General features: G+C 38.3%; 1 protein-coding gene and 1 pseudogene across 4 annotated transcripts; one reads left to right on the top strand and one right to left on the bottom strand.

Annotated features, from left to right (window-relative positions):
* Positions 1-3224: 3224 nt before the first annotated feature.
* On the top strand, positions 3225-4414 carry LOC121789495 (annotated as a pseudogene).
* A 984-nt stretch (positions 4415-5398) lies between these two features.
* Positions 5399-15068, bottom strand: LOC121789494 (helicase-like transcription factor CHR28). 4 transcript variants are annotated; one of them, XM_042187940.1, is made up of 12 exons: positions 14879-15068; positions 13886-13928; positions 12077-12541; positions 10528-11600; positions 10278-10346; positions 9674-9751; positions 8745-9594; positions 7152-7282; positions 6843-7064; positions 6123-6728; positions 5831-6040; positions 5399-5751 (listed from the first exon to the last, which is right to left on the bottom strand). In XM_042187940.1, exons 1-12 carry the CDS (start codon positions 15014-15016, stop codon positions 5647-5649), a joined length of 3990 nt encoding a protein of 1329 aa, XP_042043874.1. In that variant the 5' UTR covers positions 15017-15068; the 3' UTR covers positions 5399-5646. The 4 variants fall into 4 exon arrangements, with proteins under 4 accessions (XP_042043874.1, XP_042043876.1, XP_042043875.1 ...); XM_042187942.1 differs by having other exon boundaries at positions 12077-12451; XM_042187941.1 differs by having other exon boundaries at positions 13882-13928; positions 14879-14967.
* Between the last annotated feature and the right edge of the window lie 5384 nt (positions 15069-20452).

Genomic DNA, 20452 nt, shown 5'->3' with positions numbered 1-20452 from the left:
GATGCTACATCACATGAACAAATCAAAGCAAACAGTTTGATAATATTAGATGGGCTTTCTCTATCATTGAAGCACGCAGTCAAAGAAAGTCACATAACCATTCTTTTTGCGTGATGATGACATCATGATCATTCAAATCAAGGTACAAATTTCAGTGACATCAAGCTACTATTACAAAGAGAATAGGAGGATCAGATTTGAACGGGGACGGATTTTTGCAGCATGCGCTGTTTTTCCCATATATTGACCACGTAATCATTTTTCTTTTTTTCATCAAAGTGGCAAGTGAAATGATATTTCAGTATATATTCTCAATTAGTGGTATGTGTGTGCAGTGTGTAGATAAAAGTTGACCTATTGTTTTGGAATCTCATCATCAAAAGAAAGAAAGAAAGAAAAGAAGATTGTGGCGAACCTTATGGTGTGTGGCTTAATCAAGGTGATGGAATTTGTATGATTGCAACAGCCAACTTGGATGTGGACCATGAGTTGGATTTCAACTTGATTTAGTTGAAAAATGAGAAGGAGAACATCTGTAACGAATAAATAAATTCAACAAAATTGGCAAGTGCAATTTATACAGGAAACTATATAATTATAATAATAAATCCTTCTAAGACCATCCTCTGTATATGTCAAATTAGCATAAATCTCAAATATAGTAGTGGCCTGGCCTGACATAGATGTGCATCATTAGCACGTTACCTCGATAATTCATATCAAAGAAATGCCCAGAAAAGGATCTGCATAAGTTTCTTAAAATATAGAGAGCACTAAGAACTTGGCTTCAGTTAAGTAAGTGCGGATACACTAAAATGTGAGTTCAGCATTCTCATAGGCAACTCCTGACTACACTGTTCCAAAAGTGTGTAGCAAAATGAGTTCTCACGTTGGTTCCGAATATGGTAGGTATTATAGTCTTGGAGCATAAAGCAACTAATTTAGTGGAGCATATTCTTAGGTGTGAGCTCAGAACCACAGATGAATTCCACAATCTAATTCAAGAAATGTATATCCTTACTTAACAGCCTATATATCCAATAAACTACAGTCACAAGTAGTGCAAGATGTTATTATATGCATGAAATTTTATATTTCTATAGGTTTTAAATCAAGCTTGTGGTGTACACATCAATAAGCATACTAAACTAATTAAATTAATTTTCCCAACAAGCAGCATGAAGCCACTATCTGTATCGTGCAGACACATATCATGGATGACCATGTGTTGAGTATTGAGAATCGTGGATGCCAGAATGGGAGACAAAATCTAATGGATTGAGCATTGCCCCTTCATCATCAAGTTTGCTGTCATATAGTCTTTATTTGAGCCGAAAAGGGAGAAAATGGCTCTTTTTGAGACAAACCTTGAGAATTTTATCTTAATTACAAAACCTATGCAGCCGTCAAGTGGAATATCGTGTAAAGTTCTTTGCTGAAAGAGCTATCTTGTGATCTGTTCAAGAAACAAAGAAACTGAATAATTTACTGTCATCTTTTCTTATTTGTGATTTATTACAATAAAAACCCTCCAAGTTCTACATCTCATTAAATTTCTAAGGCACATTCTAAATCAGGTAGAGAGAGAGAGAAATACTACTCCCTCCGTCCCTTAATAGGAGTCGCTCTTTGACCGGGCACGAGTTTTAAGAAATGTAGAGAAAAGTTGGTTGAAAAAGTTAGTGAAATGTGAGACCCACATTTTTATATTGGTTTTTATAATAAAATGTGAGTGGAGTGAGTTGGTGGAATGTGAGGCCTACTACTATTTATGGTAAAAATAAAGAGTGACTCTTAATGGGGGACGGCCCAAAATGGAAATTAGCGACTCTTATTCGGGGACTCGGGGACGGAGGGAGTATAAAGGTGGCACTACATTCCAACTAAGGCCCTTTTTTTCTCAAGTCAACCATGGCACTGGTTGGGAAAGAAGTTGCGTTGGTCATTCATCTTTTTTATCTACCACAGATGATATAGCAGAGTAGCTATAGCCGAATATGTTAGATAGACTCCAAAACACCGAAACAAACTTTAAGAATTAAAAAGTTGAAATATGATGAAAATGTGACTTGAAAAGATGGGGCAACCCCACGCCGTTGGTGGCCGATAGTAATGTATCAGCAATCCATGAGCTTTTTCACTTTATGCATGTAAGGTATAAGTTAATGGATGGGTCTTTTGCTGCTGTTAGGCCTGCTTGCCTGTCTTCGAAACGTGAAAGTCGTTTAGTCTTATCTCTAAGTCAATTTCCTACACACTGCATATAGCTTTGGACGACATAAACAACTGGAACTATATTTTCCCAACCAAGCAAAATATTCAAGAAAAATTTCTAGAATCAATTTTTCTAGAGGCAGAATCTAGGTTATGTAAGTTATTACTTCATCAACACAGATTCGAGATCAAATTTGACCCTGCCGGTGCTTTGATTAGGGAAACAATCGATAGCGAACACCACCTAGACCATCAGACTAAGATCATACGCGTGAATTAACAAACCCTTCTTTTCTAAAGGCCTAAAGTTCTTTGAGATATGCCTAATCCACTTCTATAAAAGAATGTCTACTTTTTGGAAACTTCATTGCAGCTACTACTAATCGAGCAAGTATAATTCTATCCAGTTTCCGATGTGTAAAACTTTGTAATCTCAGTCAAAAGTGCTCCATTCAAAAAGTGGGAAGGTGTTCTTGCTATATTGCTTTATCCTTTATTCTTATCATGGATGAATTTGTCGCCTTGGTTAGTGGTAGAAAATGATAAATTTATCAGCATATGCATCTAGGAATAATATATTTGAGGACGTCACATGGCTTATTCACGACTCACCAATCATGTTTATTGAGTAGCCTGATTCTCAATACATCAACTTATGTTCCTCCACAGCATAAGATTTTCTGGATTTTGAAGGAAAACAGTCCATAATAAGTAGTACTACAAGTTTCCAACAAAAGTAGAGGAGAAACAATAAAACCGTGTCAAAATATCCCCTTCAATTCTTACATCTTTCAAACCAATTAAACCGAAGAGTAATCCAAGAATAATGAAAGTAAAACAGAGTAAATAACAGAAATCATAATGAAATAATCAAAAGCACCTTTAATTAGCCTAGCCCCTCCTTTTTGACTAAGTGTACATTAGCTTTAATTTTCACTGTTTATGTAAACCCCCAACAGCAAATAAGCTTTATGATTCCAAAATGCAGTTGACCATGAGTCATGGAGAAATAAATAAACAAATAAAATTCAAGTAAAATATTTATGATAACTACCCCCACATCGGCAACAACGAAAAAAGAAAAGTAAGGGCTGTTTGCCACCACATTATTCTGGTCAGTCTCCACCAACCAGAACTTTCTAGGAAGCAATTCCAATTATACTTTGATTAAAAAAAAGAATCCAATTGCGAGAAGGGAGAAAAATGGAGGAAGAAAAGGCTATACCTCATTACTGGGGAGAAACTCCAGAAGAAGAGTATTACAAAGAACAGGGAATCAAATCAAGCAACTTCTACTACAAAGCAGCCAGTGGGCTAACCCTATTCACCAAATCATGGCAGCCAATCAAATCCGGGGCCCCACGCGGCGTCATCTGTATGGACCATGGCTATGGCAATGGCATCAGCTGGACCTTTCAGGCCCACCCCAATCTTCCTCGCCCAGAACGGATTCGCCCCCTCGACCTCCACGGCCACGGCCGCTCCCAAGGCCTCAAAGCCTACGTCCCTAACGTCGACGACGCTCTCTCATTCTTCGATTTCGCGATAGCCCAAGATCCAATTTTTGAGAAACCCCCAAAATTCTTGTACGGAGAGTCCATGGGAGGGGCTATCTGCTTGCTGATGCATTTCAAGAGGCCGGAATTCTTCAAAGGCGCGATCTTGATGGCGCCCATGTGCAAGATCTCAGAGAAGGTGAAGCCCAGGTGGCCGATTCCGCAGATCCTGACGGCGGTGGCGAGGTTCGCGCCGACGCTGGCGGTGGTGCCGACGGCGGATTTGCTTGAGAAATCGGTGAAGGTGGGGGAGAAGAAGATAATCGCGGCGATGAATCCGATGATGTATAAAGGGAAGCCGAGATTGGGGACGGTGGTGGAGCTGATCAGGGTTACGGAGTGCGTGAGTGAGCGATTGAGGGATGTGGAGATTCCGTTTGTGGTGATGCACGGAGATACTGACGTGGTGACGGATCCGGATGTGAGCAGAGAGCTGTATGAATTGGCGAGGAGTGAGGACAAGAGCATCAAGATTTATGAGGGGATGATGCACTCTCTTGTTTTTGGGGAAACTGATGAAAATGTTGCGATTGTTCGTGCTGATATTATTAGGTGGTTGGAGGAGAGATGTGATTGAAATTGAATTGTATGAAATCATCTCATAATTACATTTCATTCATTATATTCCAACAATCTTGATTCTACTTCTATGTGTTTGCTGTCTTCAAACAAGAATGAATACTCACTCACTATAGTAGTGTCTGTCTATCTCTTTGGATCCAAATTTTATGTTTCTCTTTTTTCCTCCAATCTTATGTTTTTTTAGTTGATATGCAAGTCTGCCTGTTACAGTTTTCACAGCAAACAAAATGAAAACCAGCTCCGAACTCTATGCATATTGAACTAGATTTTCTTGAGTCTTGTAGATGGGATGCATCTAAACAGAACAGGAGATTGAAATTTCAATAACAGGACGGCAGTCTTCAAACAAGAAGAATGCAACATGGAGTATGTATTACGAAGAAAAGCTCAAGATAAAAACTAAAGACGAGTACATATGACATGAATGAAGAAAACAAATGAATGTTATGTTCAAAATTAATTAAAAAAGGTCCCACTGGATTCAGAGTCCAATGTCCTAACAACTACACCATGAGACCTTGGTGTTAGAGTATGTATACATATTTATTATATACTTCATCTATCAAAGGAAGCACATTATTTTTATACATACCTTCTTCACTTCCCTTGATGAAAAAATATACTCGTTTTAGGGGTGGAAAATGGGTAGCGGATCCCAATTTTACGGGTTTGGGTAAGGTTGTGATTTTTTTCGGGTAAGGGGTATTACCCGATTTTAGTTTTAATTAAGGTTATTCCGTTCTGTAACCATACCTTCCGTTTTGATACTAGCATTTTGTAGTTTCTGTAATGAGTAATCAGTAATGCTTGTGTAGTTACAGTATTGAACTCTTTTTAAATACTCATGGGTTCGCATGCTCATGGAATTCCTCGCTAGCAGCCATGGTTTAACATTGTATTTAAGTTTTGCAGTTGTTATAATCCACTTTGCAAGTGGAGTGAAGTTAGACACTACCAAATTTATTTGTGGTTCTGGAACAATAACTGAGATTATTATTAAGCAGTAAAAATTAAACAGTGTAAAGTATAAACTACTCACTGAATAGTGAATACCAACAAGTAGGAAAAATATATTGACTAGAAAGATATGTTTATGTGACGGAACTCTATAAAAGCTATACACAAGGAGATAGCAAGTGATTTGCTTCTCTGTAAACATATTAACAATCTGTTCTCAAAAATCTATGCACTCTATTCTAAGCCTAATCATCTTTTCTAGTAAATGCTAGGCTATCAATCAAGCTTTTCAAAATGCTGTAAAATGTTAAAGAATACTCTGTCAGAAATGTCTTAATCAACCCTGAAATAGATACTTCAAATCTTCCACAGTGAGCCGAGTTTGTCGACCACCCGTCTCGTCCTCACCGAAGGCAGATGCAACCATCTCTCTCTTCTTTTCCTGAATAAAAGCAGTGTCACAAACATAACCCAAACAATGACATAAAGGGGATGATATTATTCCAAGTGAGAGGAGGTACCTGCAAGGCCAAAATGCGATCTTCTACTGTATCTTTCACAGTCAGACGATAAACTGAGACAGGCCGTGTCTGCCCGATACGATGTGCTCTATCTATAGCTTGGTCTTCAGTCGTCGGATTCCACCAGAGGTCAAGGAGGATGACGTGGCAAGCAGCCACCATGTTCAGTCCAAGACTAGCGGCTTTCAGAGACATGATCATGACAGTAACCTAGCACAAAGTTCGAGTAAACATCAACTTGAAACTTGCAAAAGACTAAACTAATCGACAGCATGCCAAAAGAGTAACAAACCTCTGGACGACTTTTAAATTCTTTCACTGCCTTGTCTCTGGCAGAAACAGGCATTGTTCCGTCAAGTCTGCGGTATTGAATGGATGAACTTTTCAAATAATCTTCAAGCAAATCCAACATCCTTGTCCACTGGGAGAACACAATTGCCTTCTCCCCTGCAACTTTAACAGAACTATTAGAAACATGTTTTATGTCTGGAGTTCCGTTCTCTCCCACTGAGTCACAATCATGCAACAAATCTGAACATCCTTCATTCGGCTCTAAGAAACTCAATGTTGATGCAGGAACATGTGGCTTAGACAAACCGGTCAAGAGCTCCATAGTAGCTTTAATTTTGGAAGAACCTTCTGGATAGCTTGATGAACAAGATCCAGAAACTTTAGCAAGCTCAGAATCAGAGCAGTTGAAGGTGTGGTTATTTTCTTGTTTTGGGTTATCTGATATAGCATTCCGTAATGTGGTGGTAGAAAATATGTGTGAGGAAGTAACACGAGTTTTGCAACTTTTGTAGGGACACTGGGTATCATCACCAATCATATGCTCACAAATGCACTGGTTGCAAAAGACATGCCCGCAGACAGTTACTACAGCATCTTCAGGTGGATCCTGTAATGTATTCACAGTATAAGATTCATACGAGTCATGGGTCCTCTACAATACAACTCAACATTTAAAGAAAAAGAGCTGATGACAGCAGAAGAAATAATTTTATATACTCACACTGCATATCCCACAAATTGCCAAAGAGCCTTCCAAACGATTCAGAAGGAAAATGTTTTTCTCCAGGGGAAAATTCATAGCCATGTTAATGGAGGAAGTCGTTTGTGTAGTAGAACCGAACCCCTTAACAAGAAGAGGGTGGTCACAAGCCTGTCGAAGCCGCAGAAGCATTAATAATATGTTCACATAGTTCTGTTTGACTGTCCCTGCTTTTGCATATTCCTGACAATAGCAGAAACAGAGGTCAAGGAGTTACAAAATTAACAAAGATACTTATAGACAAAATTGCATTTAGTATTGTTAACGTACTGCAAATTGGGCCTTTGAATCAGCCTCAAGTCTGCGATAGAAATCGCGCTCCTTCATGGAGAAATCAACCCTTTTCAATTCTATAGTTTTTGGTGGAAGATCAATAATTGGCTCCCCATCAATACAAGTACCTGAATCAAAGTTACCACCAAAATAGTATTACACTCCAGAGAGATGATTCTTCATTAATGAGAAATATCTCCATTTGTGGAAGCCAGAAAACCTAGCTGGGGCACTGCATTTCTAATCCTATGGTTTAGAATTCAACTACACAACAATGGGGAAAAGTGTTTTTTCTAAATATAAACTCATACGTGCTAAGCTTGCTCAGCTTCATCGCAGTAGGTGACTAAGTGGTATAATATACTCAGTGGCGGAGCCAGGAATTTTGCGGTGAGGGGCCCATGAAGAAGAACAATTTTAGCTCTACCACCGTTAATAGTTGCATGTATCTCTCAATGTTTTTGTCATCAAAATTAGTCGAAGGAAGAAGTTTTTTTGTCTTGAAGATCTTAAAAATAACGAGATATTTTTAGATATGTACTAGTACTCAAGAATTAAATGCATATCAAGCAAATTTAATCTAATCAAGAATAATTGATATATACACTTTGTGATGACTTAAAAAGTATTCTACCTACTAATACAATTAAGTTTTTCATAAATAAAGCAAAATTGTTTAATTATACATACTATAAAATCTGCATGAAGCTATTAATTACTCATTTACTCTATATTACAATACCAATAAAAAAGTAGTTTAAAATATAATATTTATTAATATAGATTACAATATTCACAAGTCATTGAACAAATAACATTCTTTCAAACTATAACCTTTAAAAGTCATTGTTTAAATATAACACTATCGCTTAAAAGTGATTTGACAGTAAAAATTATTGAGTAAATATAGCACATCTCTAAAATATAATTTGACAACAAATAAATTAGAATAACTTTGCGTAAATATTTGAAAATAGTATTTAAAAGACATTGGGTAAATATTGCAATGATGATTTGACGAGAAATAAGGAGTTGCTACTAGCAGTGGATAAATATTGAAAAAATAATGGCATAGCTGAGAATCGAACTCAGCACCTGCACGCAAGTATGATCTAAAGATCAGACCACTTGCCAACTGCGCTATCAATATTTTTCAATAGCGTATCTGAATATATATATTATAGGCAACACTCGAATGGCTGGGGGGGCCAAGGATCCCCATGCCCCACTGTAGCTCCGCCCCTGAATAGACTATCAAGTGCACAATAAAATAAAGTGAAATCAATTTTGCAAGTTTAAAGCACACTCAACTTGTGAAAGTCCAAAAATAAGCAATTCCACAATCATGCGCATGAAACAAAAAATCATAAGAATCAAATTCACCAAAACCTCATTTCAGGGAAGGGTCCATAGCTCCAAATGCAATTTTGGACGATGGACACTTGTTAGATACATAAAGCACTTAGAAGTGTAGGAACTGAAGGGGGGAGAAAGTGAAAAGCAAATAAACTGTCCATAGTTATTGAGGGCAAGGGAAATATAGACTAGAAGCTAGACGCAAGAGTGGTTAGAAGACAGAGATAATCTTACCTTTTGTTCGGCGCAACATGATAGTCTTCAGCACTGCTTGCAGTTTTTTGTACCCAACCGTAGGATTCCTATGGATTGGTGACTTCAGATGCTCACAGAAAGTCTTAAAAGTAGCATAAGGTTCATGCCTGAGAAATCTAAAGTAGCTATAAAGATCATCTATTGCATTCTGAATTGGTGTACCAGATAAGCACCACCTACGCTTAGCACGAAGTCCCCAGCAAGCCCTAGCTACTTGAGTTCTGTGGTTTTTGATGGTTTGAGCCTCATCCAGCACAACCCTATACCATCCAACCTTGGCAAGAGGGCCAGATATAGTTTCAAGCAATTCATTATCAATTTGTTTCTTACTCTTCTTACTCTTAGCTGACTTATTAGATGTAGTTTCAGGTAACTTCCTTTTTTTACTAGATGAGAATCCATTAAAAGGGGTGCCAAATTGATCATCATTCTCATCAACAACAGGCTGCTTTGGCACCTCCATGCTAACAATAGCATATGTTGTAATCACCACATCATATTTAGCAAGCTCAAGAGGATCCTTAATGCGGCCGCTTCCATGGTAAACTAGAACAGAAAGATTAGCTTCCCTAGTCACTTTATTGAACAACTCTTCAGACCATTGCCGGAGAACACTTGTTGGACATACAATAAGGGTGCCAGCAGGCGGTCTACCCTTTGTTTGCATGTTACTCTTGCAACCATTGTAAGTATCAGAAGCTCCATTGTCCTTGTCGAGATCACACATCTCCATTTGACATTGTTTCATAGTATTAGCTACCGGTGCTTTGAAAGAAGGTGACCTCTCTTTTAATATCAATGCAATAGTTGACACTGTCTTGCCAAGTCCCTACCATAACAGATGTAATAAAAAGTTAATGCCGGTGATTGATTATATACCCTTCAGAAAGAAAAGACCATAAAGCAACCTGATCATCCGCAAGAATCCCACCAGAACAACATGCACCTTTCGTCTCTTTGTTAACCATCCAGAATAAAGCAATGCGCTGCCCATTAGCTCAACTAGAGTCAGTAGGGATTGAGAAAACTATCATAGAATACACATTTGGACAGTGAAAAGCTATACGTTCAAGAATAACATAAAGTGAATCATAGAGCATAATACACATTTGGACAGTCTCTGTTGAAGCTTAATTTCTATATAGTTTTAAAAAGATTAATAAACCAAAAGACCTTTTCAATTCAAACACCAATAAGCACAAATTTTAATCTGGGTAAAGCAGTGAATTCTAGCCAAGGGGCATTCATGGATAAGGAGAACTCAATTGTAGGAAGGAATAAGGACGACAATACAAAGTGAAAATAGCCTTAAAAACTCTAGGCAACATCATCTCCCACAAATCACACCCCCTACCACCCCCCACCCACACAAAAACAAAAAAAACAAAAAAAAAAGAAAAAAGAAAACCCAATCTTCACCCAAGTCACTACTCCTCAATCCTCAAGATCATAAACCAATCAGATGTGTGTATACCCCTGGAAGAGCCAATAACCGAGTTGGGAACTTCATACCTGGTGTTTCAGTAGAGCCACAGCCAAACCATCAGGTGGAATAGCTTCTGATTTTGGCTGAGAAAGATCCTGCAACATATGCAAAACTTCACCATGGTCAATCATCCAAAACAAAACTACGAACTTTCATAGGGAAGGCATGCATAACAATTTATTATAGCTTCAGAAAAGCTAACTCGGCACATCAAATATGATAACATTAAATTTTAGAACATGCAACCAACATATAAGGTCTGAATTATTGAATCACCTGCACGGCAACTTGGAAAATAACCCGTTCATCATTTGGCCTAAGCCTTGAATGCCCCATTGTCATCTGGTCAACAGGGCCTATCGATGTTGAATATTGTGAAGCAGCCAAGAACTTTTCATTTATTGTAACAGGCTTTGAGGCTACTGCTGGTGTACTCATATCCTCAAGAATACAAAGATCAGAGTAATCATCGAGATTGATGGGCTCTAATGTGTTACTTTGAACCCTTTGGTAATTGATGATGGGAAGATAAAGATTGTTGAACTCTGATACCTCATTTTCCAACTTCTGACAATTCATTTCTGCCTTAACTGGCGCTAATGGCCATATGCCAGGTTGACATGACACCAGAAGATCAGAATTACCATCCTGAGCAAAAATGCCTATTTTTTGGTTGTTAGTCTGACCAAACACACCCTGAGGAAGGAAATCACTCTCAAAAAGCATGTCCTCGCCTTCATCCTCTCTGCATGAAACATAGTTCTCACACGAAACCGAAGAGAAGGAACCAGATGGAGACCATTGTATACTTTTTACAGCTGGCTGCTTACTCACATCCCCATGATATTTCCTACGGGCCATGTCAACTACCTCAGATGCTCTAGAAACAATTTCATTGGTGGTATCACCTCCTGTCTGGCTAAAGATGCATGACAGAGAATCAGGAGAAAGATTTTTTGTCTCCGCCTGCAATGTATTCATATCTCTGGAATAGCTAAATCCAACTTGGCCATTTAAGGGAACACTTCTACCACTCCCACATTCAGTTGTACATTCCCCAAACTGAGAAGCAGCCACATACATGTATGGTATTGCATTTATGGAGTCGTCGCTAAAATTTTCTCCTTCATCCTTAGCATTGACCATCCTACCTCCATCACAAGCTAAGGATTGAAATCCAGAACTACGAGAATCATAGGATGGACCATCTGAGCCGAAAAGGTGCATGCCACCATTTTCAGGAGTAAAATCTGGAATGTCGACTGTATTAATTTCACAAGAACTGGACTCCGTATGGGAAAGTTCCAGAGAAATCCTATCTCCATCAATAGCTGAGACATCCTCCTTGTCTGCAGCAAAAGACCAATGGTTAGTTTTTTCATAGGTTTCTGGTCACATATACAAACAATATCAAAACCTAGTACTCCCATCCCATAAAATAGTGCACACCTTGATGTGACACAGGTTTTTATAAACGTTAGGCAGTGTTTTGTGAGAGGAAAAAATAAATGGCCCCACTTTGTTGTATTTGTGTTAGTTAATGTAGATAATGGTGGGCCATAATTGTTGTTTTGTAAATAAGTACGTAAAATTAGAGTCAAGTAAAAAGAAAAGGTGTCAAGAAAATGAAAGTTAAAAAGTGTACACTATTAAGTGTACACTATTTTGCAGGACATCCCAAAATGACAAAGTGTGCACTATTTTCTGGGACGTGAGGAGTAACTTTTATTGGAAAATATTTAATATATTCTTGATAATGAAATTTAATAATTTATGCACAAACAGAACAAAAACACTAGAATGAAGCATTAAAATCAAGACTTACTTTCATAATGAAAATCTAGCCCAGAGTATCCAATCAGATCCTTATCATGGTTCATGTGAATATCAGCATAAGACTCTCCATCATGAGTAACATGGTGGGTGCCATACGAACCCAACGGGTCACAAGAATTGAACGTCCCAGATGGAGGTCTGCCACCATCATTTTGGTTGTATGATGATGGCGTCTGCGGACAACCAACTAGAGAACTATCAGAACGGCCATTTTCTTGGACCGATATTCCGTCAGTGACAGTTATAGAGCAGCTGTGCTCAGCTTTACTGAACTGTGGAGAAGGTTCTCGCATTCCAGCACCCACAATTGCAGAAGAAGCTCCTGCAGATCCTGAGATGCCATCTGAACTTCCAGTCCTAGAATCTGAGGTTTCAGCGTTGTGTGAGGGTGATAGTACACTAGATCCTGGTATCTCAGCTTTTGACAAAAATATATCGTTTGAATTCTGAACTCCTATCACAAATAAAATTGGACTTTGAAAATGAGGCATTTATAGCAAGATGCAGTAAATCATTATCATTTCACGTTGAAACCAAATGTTTAATCTCACTAAAATAATTTTCCCATCTACCCTAAAATGTACCCAGAAAAATGTTGGACTCTATCGATCAGTGGAAAAATTCTTTTTTTGGTAATGCATGTTAATGGAATTCCATTTTAATGAAGGGCTTTTGTATTCCGACACAGAGAGTGACGCATAACCATTATGCGTCTTTAATAGAGAGACGCACAACCATCATGCGTCTTTCTTTAGTGACGCATAAGCATTGTGCGTCTTTCTTTAGTGACGCATAAGCATTATGCGTCACTAAATAAACTCCATTCCAAAAGAATCAAACAAATAAACCATTCCTACTTCCTTCACCATTAGCAAAATCCCAAATTTCTTCACACCGCAACCAACATCGCCCCCAGCACCACCGCCAAAAAGCCACCACTCAAGCTCCCAGCGCCGCTGGCAGGAGCTGGCGCTACCGCCAGACCTGAGGGATAATCGACCTGAGAGATGGATTGCGGTGAAAGGCGAAGCGTGTGAAGAAGGCTTACAATAGTTTGAGGCCTCGAATTTCATCCAATTGTTTAATCTGTAATCTTTTCGATATACTAAGTTATCGGGAAAGAAAAGAGATGGATTTGTTTGATTGTATTATTCTTTCAACTGTTAAGATAGTAAAATGACATATAAATTTAATTCGTTACGTTTAATGATATCATTACATATTGTATAATATTTCATTCTATAACATAAAACATGTCATTTCGTGATGTAAAATATGACATTCTATAGCAAAAAAATGTTTAAAATATCATTAAGAAATGCATTTATCTGAATGTATATTATTATTTCAACCATTGATTGCTCTTTCTCCTAATTAAAATGTCCTTTATACATTTATATGTTAGTTAAATTTAATTGATTACGTTCTTTTAAAATATTAAATTTATAAAATGACATGGTTTGATTGAAAGTGTATTCTGTGCGCTGCTTCTGCCTTCTAAAAGCTGACTGAAAGACGCATAAGGGTTATGCGTCATTAGGGAGTGACGCATAAGGGTTATGCGTCTTTTAACGACGCATAATGGTTGTGCGTCATTAACCAAAGACGCATAAGGGTTGTGCGTTTCATTAATAACGACGCATAACGCTTATGCGTCACTCCCTAAGTCGGAATAAATCTAATCTCCTTCATTAAAATGGAATTTCAATAGTGGCCTAGAACAAAAATAGAAAGAACTCGTCGATCAGTTCCCAGAAGGAAAAAACAAATTTACAAATCTACAAGGCTGCTTACCAACCTTGTGGGACATCAATAAAAGATAGGTCTTCCAATATATTACCCTGCAAATTAACAGCAACTGGAATCACAACTCACGCACCTCACCTAAAACTTTATAACAGTGAAGTAATTTCCAACAGAGTAACAAAAATTATAATTTAATCCAGATCGTCGAAGCAGACAAGCAATCTAACAGAGAGCATCGAGAAGATAAAAGAAAGGGAACAGAGATGGAACATGGGAGGAATTGGAGTGAAACAATGTCACAAAGCACTTCACAATCTGTTAACAAGTTGGAGACTTGATGGAAATTGCAAGAGGGGGAACTTAATTCACCAAAGAACTATGCTTTCATCTCTGTTATTTTATCCACGCATAAAGCATAACAGCATGCTGCACATATTGCATGACCAAGCCAAGTAATTCCATATCTTACATTAGTAAATTTCCTCCACTTTTACAAAATATAACAAAGAGAATTGTCCATTAAGATGACATAACTCAAACTGATAGAAACAACTTCTTCCAAAATAACATGGTAAACTTAAATTCAGAAAGAAAGAAAAAAGGATTTTTCACAAAAACATAAGAACTGTTGGAAGTTCTAGGCTAAGTTAAACCTATTTTCAGTTGGTTGTGAGTTTTGTGGCAGTGCCATATAATTCTGATCACAATCAGATTGATACATGATATGCATGTAGAGAAATATTAAACATGCATTATCAAACACAATTACTCATAACACACTTGACGAAATACACAATATAAGTAAAATCAGATATATCCTAATTAAATAAAGTCAATTACACAGTAATGCAAGAATCATGCGCGGCCATATCACCCACTCCTCCAAGTGGCAAGTGTTTAGAAGCATTAATCTATTCAAGAAAGGAAAAAGCTAGTGATCACCAACTTATACTTCCAATCCATTCATTGCATTCAATAAATACGCTTTACATATAGCAATTCCAATTATGTAAGTAGAAACTGATCCACGAACCACAAAAACAACCTGCGAAGGCGAAGCGGGCGCGCCCATGAGTTTCCAGAAAGAATCAAAATCGATGTAAACATCGTCGCTTTCATCGTCCGCGCTAAACATCCCATCCACAATCCCCGATGATCCCTCCTCAGCGTTCGCCTCCAACATCTCAATTTCCACCCTTGTCGACTAAAACAATCAAACCCTAATTTTCCCACCAAAAGAATTAAATTCCAACTCCTATTATGGGGTGCACAGGCATGCACCAGCGTCAACGTATTTACACAGCGGCAATCAATAGAAGATGCGAATCGATAGCTAAACAGAAAATTCAGCGAATTTACTGGGAAGATTTAAGCAGAATTTCAGATTTTTGAAAGACTTTATGATTAAAAGAGAGGAAGAATTTGATTTCTTAAGTGGTGAAAGGGGGCGTAGGTTAAGGACTTTATTGGTTTACACTTTTGACTAATCTGCTCCTCAATATTTTGTTACTATGAATTTTAACTTACGCCGCTTTGACTCTTTCTTAGGATTAGGAATAGGAGATGCATGCTTTTTTAAATCATTCATTGAATTGGCTTGTTAATAAAATGAATCTTTATTTATTACTACTACCAATTTTACTATGAACAAATCAATTATTATTAAATCTCTCAAATTAATATGGAATCTCTGCCTTGTTTATTTCATCCTCTTGTCATTAATTAAATATGAGTAATAATGAACCCTCCTAAATTAGCCTTGATTGCATAAAATCCTATGTGTCAGATAACTAAGCATCCATAATAGAAATAGCCCACATATAGCTCAGTCATAACCTAGCCACAAACTCCTCCTGCCATATCAACAGCAATAAAAACTCCTCATGCCACATCATCAGGACAAGCAACTGGATAAGCAATAGCCCAACCATAGCCTAGTCATAATAAACAAAATTATAAAAACAAATAATTAACAATCACACAAAATACGAAATTAAATTTACGACACATATACGGGAAAATTCAATAATAATATTAAAATTAAAAAAAGTACATTAATTTAAAAAAAAACTCTTCTTCCACACACGAATTACGGAATTACATAATTAAAAATTACAATCACGCAAAATACTGAATTAAATTTACGACACAAATACGGGAAAATTCAATAATAATATTAAAATTAAAAAGTACATTAATTAAAAAAAATTACATTGATTTAAAAAAAACTCCTCTTCCACACACGAATTACAGAATTACATAATTAAAAATTACAATCACGCAAATACGGAATTAAATTTACCACACAGATACGGAAAAATGCAATAATTTTATTTAAATTAAAAAAGTAAATTATAAAAAAAATTACATAATTAAAAAAAATTCGGCTAGCCGATTCCGAGCCTGCAATGGCGGCTAGCGCCCTCGAATCGGCTAGAGCTCGCCGATCGCCTAGCCTAAATTGTCGCAATGGAGGCTAGCGGATCGGCTAGCGCCTGCGATCGGCTAGCCTATCCGCTAGCCTCCATTGTGGATGCTCCCATAGCCAAAAAATTTATACACGTTGGCCGTGACTCATTTACTACAACTAGGAACGTGAATCTTACCGTATAACTTTATCAGATTTTGGATTAGTTATAGGTTAGTGAATTGTAATTTTATAGATTAAAAAATTAAATCCCAAAAAAAGCTAATAATGAAAATAATACATGTATATTTTATTTTATTAATCATTAGTAGTGTATATAATATTATGTACATAAAATTAAAATTGTAAAATATTTTTTTTAAAAACAGTTTTACGTAACATAATATTAATGATATACTAGTATATAACAATCATTTGGTTTATATAATCAAATTGTCTCATATATCAATCTAAAATTTAAACATTTGAGAAATATTTTTTGCGCCTCCATAATATATTTGGAGCTTTAAGATGAGCCTTCACTTTGAGTTCATATCCTTCAAACCCTTCACCATCTAATAAAAATTTTATAATATTCTTATTTTTATTCAATAATTTAAAAAACTTTTTATAACAAAAATATAATCTCACCACCCAAATATTCATGCAACCAATTACGCGTGCAAAGAAGAGTTAGTAGTTTTTTTAAAATTAATCTATATGCGTATTTGTTTATAACGATTGCTACAATATTGAAGAAATATTGTGATGTTACTATTATGAGAATGTTAAGGATGCTTTTGTTATGAGAATGTTAAACTACATATCACACACGTCTTTCCAGCAAATTTTTCAAAATAGGATGCATGATCTCTGTCATGTTTGAGGAATAATACTCATATTTATACATTATAGAATATTTATACTTTAAGTGATAAGTATAATAAGTTGACATAGGTTTATCTATTTGGAAGATAATACGTCAAACAAGCATAAAAATTAATCAATATATTAGAGTAATTAAAATGGTAGATAACTTAAAAATGAGAGATAGAAAATAATCATTGGACAATTGAGTACCAATTTTTTGGATAGCTGATGAATTTGTATACCATGGTCCATGGATAATCACCGACCTCTAAGATAATTTTGCACTATTTAGGAACATTTTTACTATTTTCATTGTTATTTTAATCTTCATTTTGCAGTGGTCATTTTCCTTTGGTTTTAATATTTAGATTATTGCATGTAAGCTACTTGGGATTTTTCACATATTTTTAATAAAATAATCAGATATATTATTTTGATGGCAACTCTTTCACAGCATATGTTTTCTTGAATGGCCTTGAAAATCAGGGGCCAACACACAGTTCATGGAGGGTAGGGCTTAAGCCGTTACCCAATTTTTTTTTGTTTTTTCTATTGTTAAAATTTTCAAAAATTTTGATGTATCTTTAGAGCATCTCCAGTGGCGGACGTCCGGTCGGACATCCGGTCGGACGTCGCGACGAGCGACCCGGACGTCCGCCATTGTGGCGTTTGGGGTCGGATACGGACGTCCCGTGAGGACGTCGGGTGTCCTCGGACGTCCCTGCGACGGGCGGGCGGACGTCCGCCACTGTGGCAAGAGTCGGACGTCCCGCTCGGACGTCCGAAATTTTTTTATTTTTTTTAAACCCTATATATACGGCTCGTTGAACTTCATTTCATTTGCACCACTTGTTGTTAACAAGTTTCTCTCTTCTTTTACTACAAATTTCATCCCTACTTTTAATGGAGAACGATAGGAACTCCCCAGCCACGAGCGAGTCGCAGACTCCGGCGTTTCCCATCGACCTGGAGGGAAACGCCAGCGGAAATGCGACAACAGTACCGGGAATGGGACAGATGGGTGGGATGGGTGGGATGATGTCCCCTTATATGTACAATTGGATGGGACAGATGGGCGGTATGGGTGGTATGATGCCCAGGGCAGCCGGGATGGGGGGCATGACCCCAAATATGATGATGCCGGGGATGGGGATGGGGGGCATGACCCCAAATATGATGGGACAGATGGGTGGGATGATGGCGGGGATGATGCCGGGGATGATGGCGGGGATGATGCCGGGGATGATGGCGGGGATGATGTCGGGGATGATGCCGGGGATGATGCATGTGGGAGGTGGTGGCAGGGGCCCTGAACCACTAGCGGACGATGTCTATCGGCCGGTTGTGGATATGTAGTCTACTGATACCCCTTCCACTTATGTTCCGGATACTCAATTCACCGGCATAGACACTTTCTCTTTTGAGGAGTTGGGGATATCTCCAGTCAGGCAGACGCCCGATGATATGAGCGGGGGCAGGGGGAAGGGACGTGGCAAGGGCAAGGGGAAAGCCCCAGGGTCTTCCTCACGAACGGTGGCAGAAGAGGAGGATGAGGAGACGGGAAAGAGGACGATCTGGAGCCAGTGGGAAAACGTCGCGCTTGCGAAGGCTTGGATTGCAATTGTCGAGGATCCCTATGTCGGTGCCAACCAGCATATTGACAGACTATGGCATCGGATCGCTGAAGCCTACCACACACACAAACCGGCTAGTGCGAAGCGTCGCCTTCCCGAACAGTGCCGGAAACAGTGGGAGCGGTTGAGGCCTAAGCTTAGTCGATTTGCTGGCCTCTACCAAAACAACCTCCGCCAGGCAAGCAGCGGTATGTCCGAGGAGGATGTCCGGAACCGTGCCTTTTCTCAGTACCCTGACAGAGCCTTGAAATTCAAACAATTCGACCAGTGGGAGGCCTTTCTCGTGGTGAAGGATTCCCCAAAGTTTTGTGGGGGAGTCGAATCGGGCTGGGCGAAGCGGACGAAGATCAACGCTTCCGGTGAATACAGCAGCAGTGCTGGTTCGCACGAGCTCCCGGAAGCCGATGAAGTGTCCCCGCTACCGCAATCAGACTCTCGCCGTCGTCGTCGCCCGGTTGGGCAAAAGGCTGCGCAACGGAGGGCTAGGGGAACCAGCAGCGGTAGCGGGTCGTTCGAGGTTGAATCGGAGGCCCCTGCTCCCCAAGAAGATATCGACCGCCTCGCCCGCGCGCAGTTAACGACAAGCTTGGTCCGGACCATGCATAGGTGGCATAGCACGACCGATCCGCTGTACAAGAGGATGCTGAAGGATGTCATCGATGGATGTCGGCGCGATTTGGGGATGCCCCCCATTGGAGATGATGGCGCCGAGCTTAGCGGAGGGGACGACGGGGGCGGCACGTGCGACGGTGACGGCACGGGTGACGGCACGGGTGACGGGGGTGGCACGGGCGACGAGGACAGCGCGGAGTGAGCCGGGCCCATTGGATTATGTATTTTTCTTTTTTTGAATGACTATGTATTTTGCTTTTTTTTTCTAACTATGTTTTTTTTATGTTTTATGAATATGTATTTTTGCCCGTATTTTGCTTTCTCGTATTCCGTGTCAAAATTATATTTCCGTTTTTACGTAATTAAATTATTGTGATTTTTTTTATTGCGGGATGTCCTAGTGGGAAGGGCGGACATAGGAGGGGATGTCCTAGTGACGTGGCAGTGAGATGGGAAGTCCTAGTGACATGGCAGGAGATGTTTTTGGGATGTCCTAGTGAATGTCCTAGTGGGATGTCCGCCCACTGGAGATGCTCTTAGTCCCGCCAAACTAAAGTCGTTTAAGATTAAATCAACAGAAGTTGTATGGTTAGATGGGACTGAACAATTAAGAAATAAAAATTGGGGGGTGAGATGAAGAAGAGTAGCTACCGAGCTACCGAGGTGGTTTGAAGAAGACGTGATTATATAAGTTAATACTAAAACTATTAATATTAGCATAAAATTTCTTCATAAAATGTGTCAAGATGTTGTGCTGCTTAAAAAAATGTCGGTTCATTTATGGGCAATTGATTTAAATTACATGTGCAATAATTTCTTAAATTTAATACTATTTGTTTGAAATATATGAATTTCTTTAAAAAATGTATTGTGTTAAACTTTTACTTTTATTTAGGAGTGTTAACTAAATTTAAATTTAATAACTTAGTATTAACTAATGAATTCAAAAGTATTATTTCAATTTTCTTTGCATATAATCCATGCAATCTCAAAATTTGTTATCTTAGTGACTTTAAACCGTAAGATAAAATTTTCTCTTTATTTTTTCAGTCTAATTATGAAAATATATTTTGTTTCATTTTCAAAAAAATTGTCT

The sequence above is a fragment of the Salvia splendens genome, unplaced genomic scaffold (genome assembly GCF_004379255.2).
Source record: "Salvia splendens isolate huo1 unplaced genomic scaffold, SspV2 ctg253, whole genome shotgun sequence".
Classification (NCBI taxonomy): Eukaryota; Viridiplantae; Streptophyta; class Magnoliopsida; order Lamiales; family Lamiaceae; genus Salvia; species Salvia splendens.
Note: the sequence above shows the minus strand (reverse complement) of the source record. Positions and strands in the feature narration are given on the sequence as shown.

What these genes read in the sequence shown, in the direction of transcription:
- LOC121789494 (XM_042187940.1), bottom strand. Translation starts at nt 15,016, where the DNA reads ATGTTGGAGGCGAACGCTGAGGAGGGATCATCGGGGATTGTGGATGGG. An exon ending in CGCCCGCTTCGCCTTCGCAG is followed by an intron (nt 13,929 to 14,878) that starts GTTGTTTTTGTG and finishes GTTAATTTGCAG; the next exon opens with GGTAATATATTGGAAGACCT. An exon ending in TGGCTCTACTGAAACACCAG is followed by an intron (nt 9,752 to 10,277) that starts GTATGAAGTTCC and finishes GCTAATGGGCAG; the next exon opens with CGCATTGCTTTATTCTGGAT.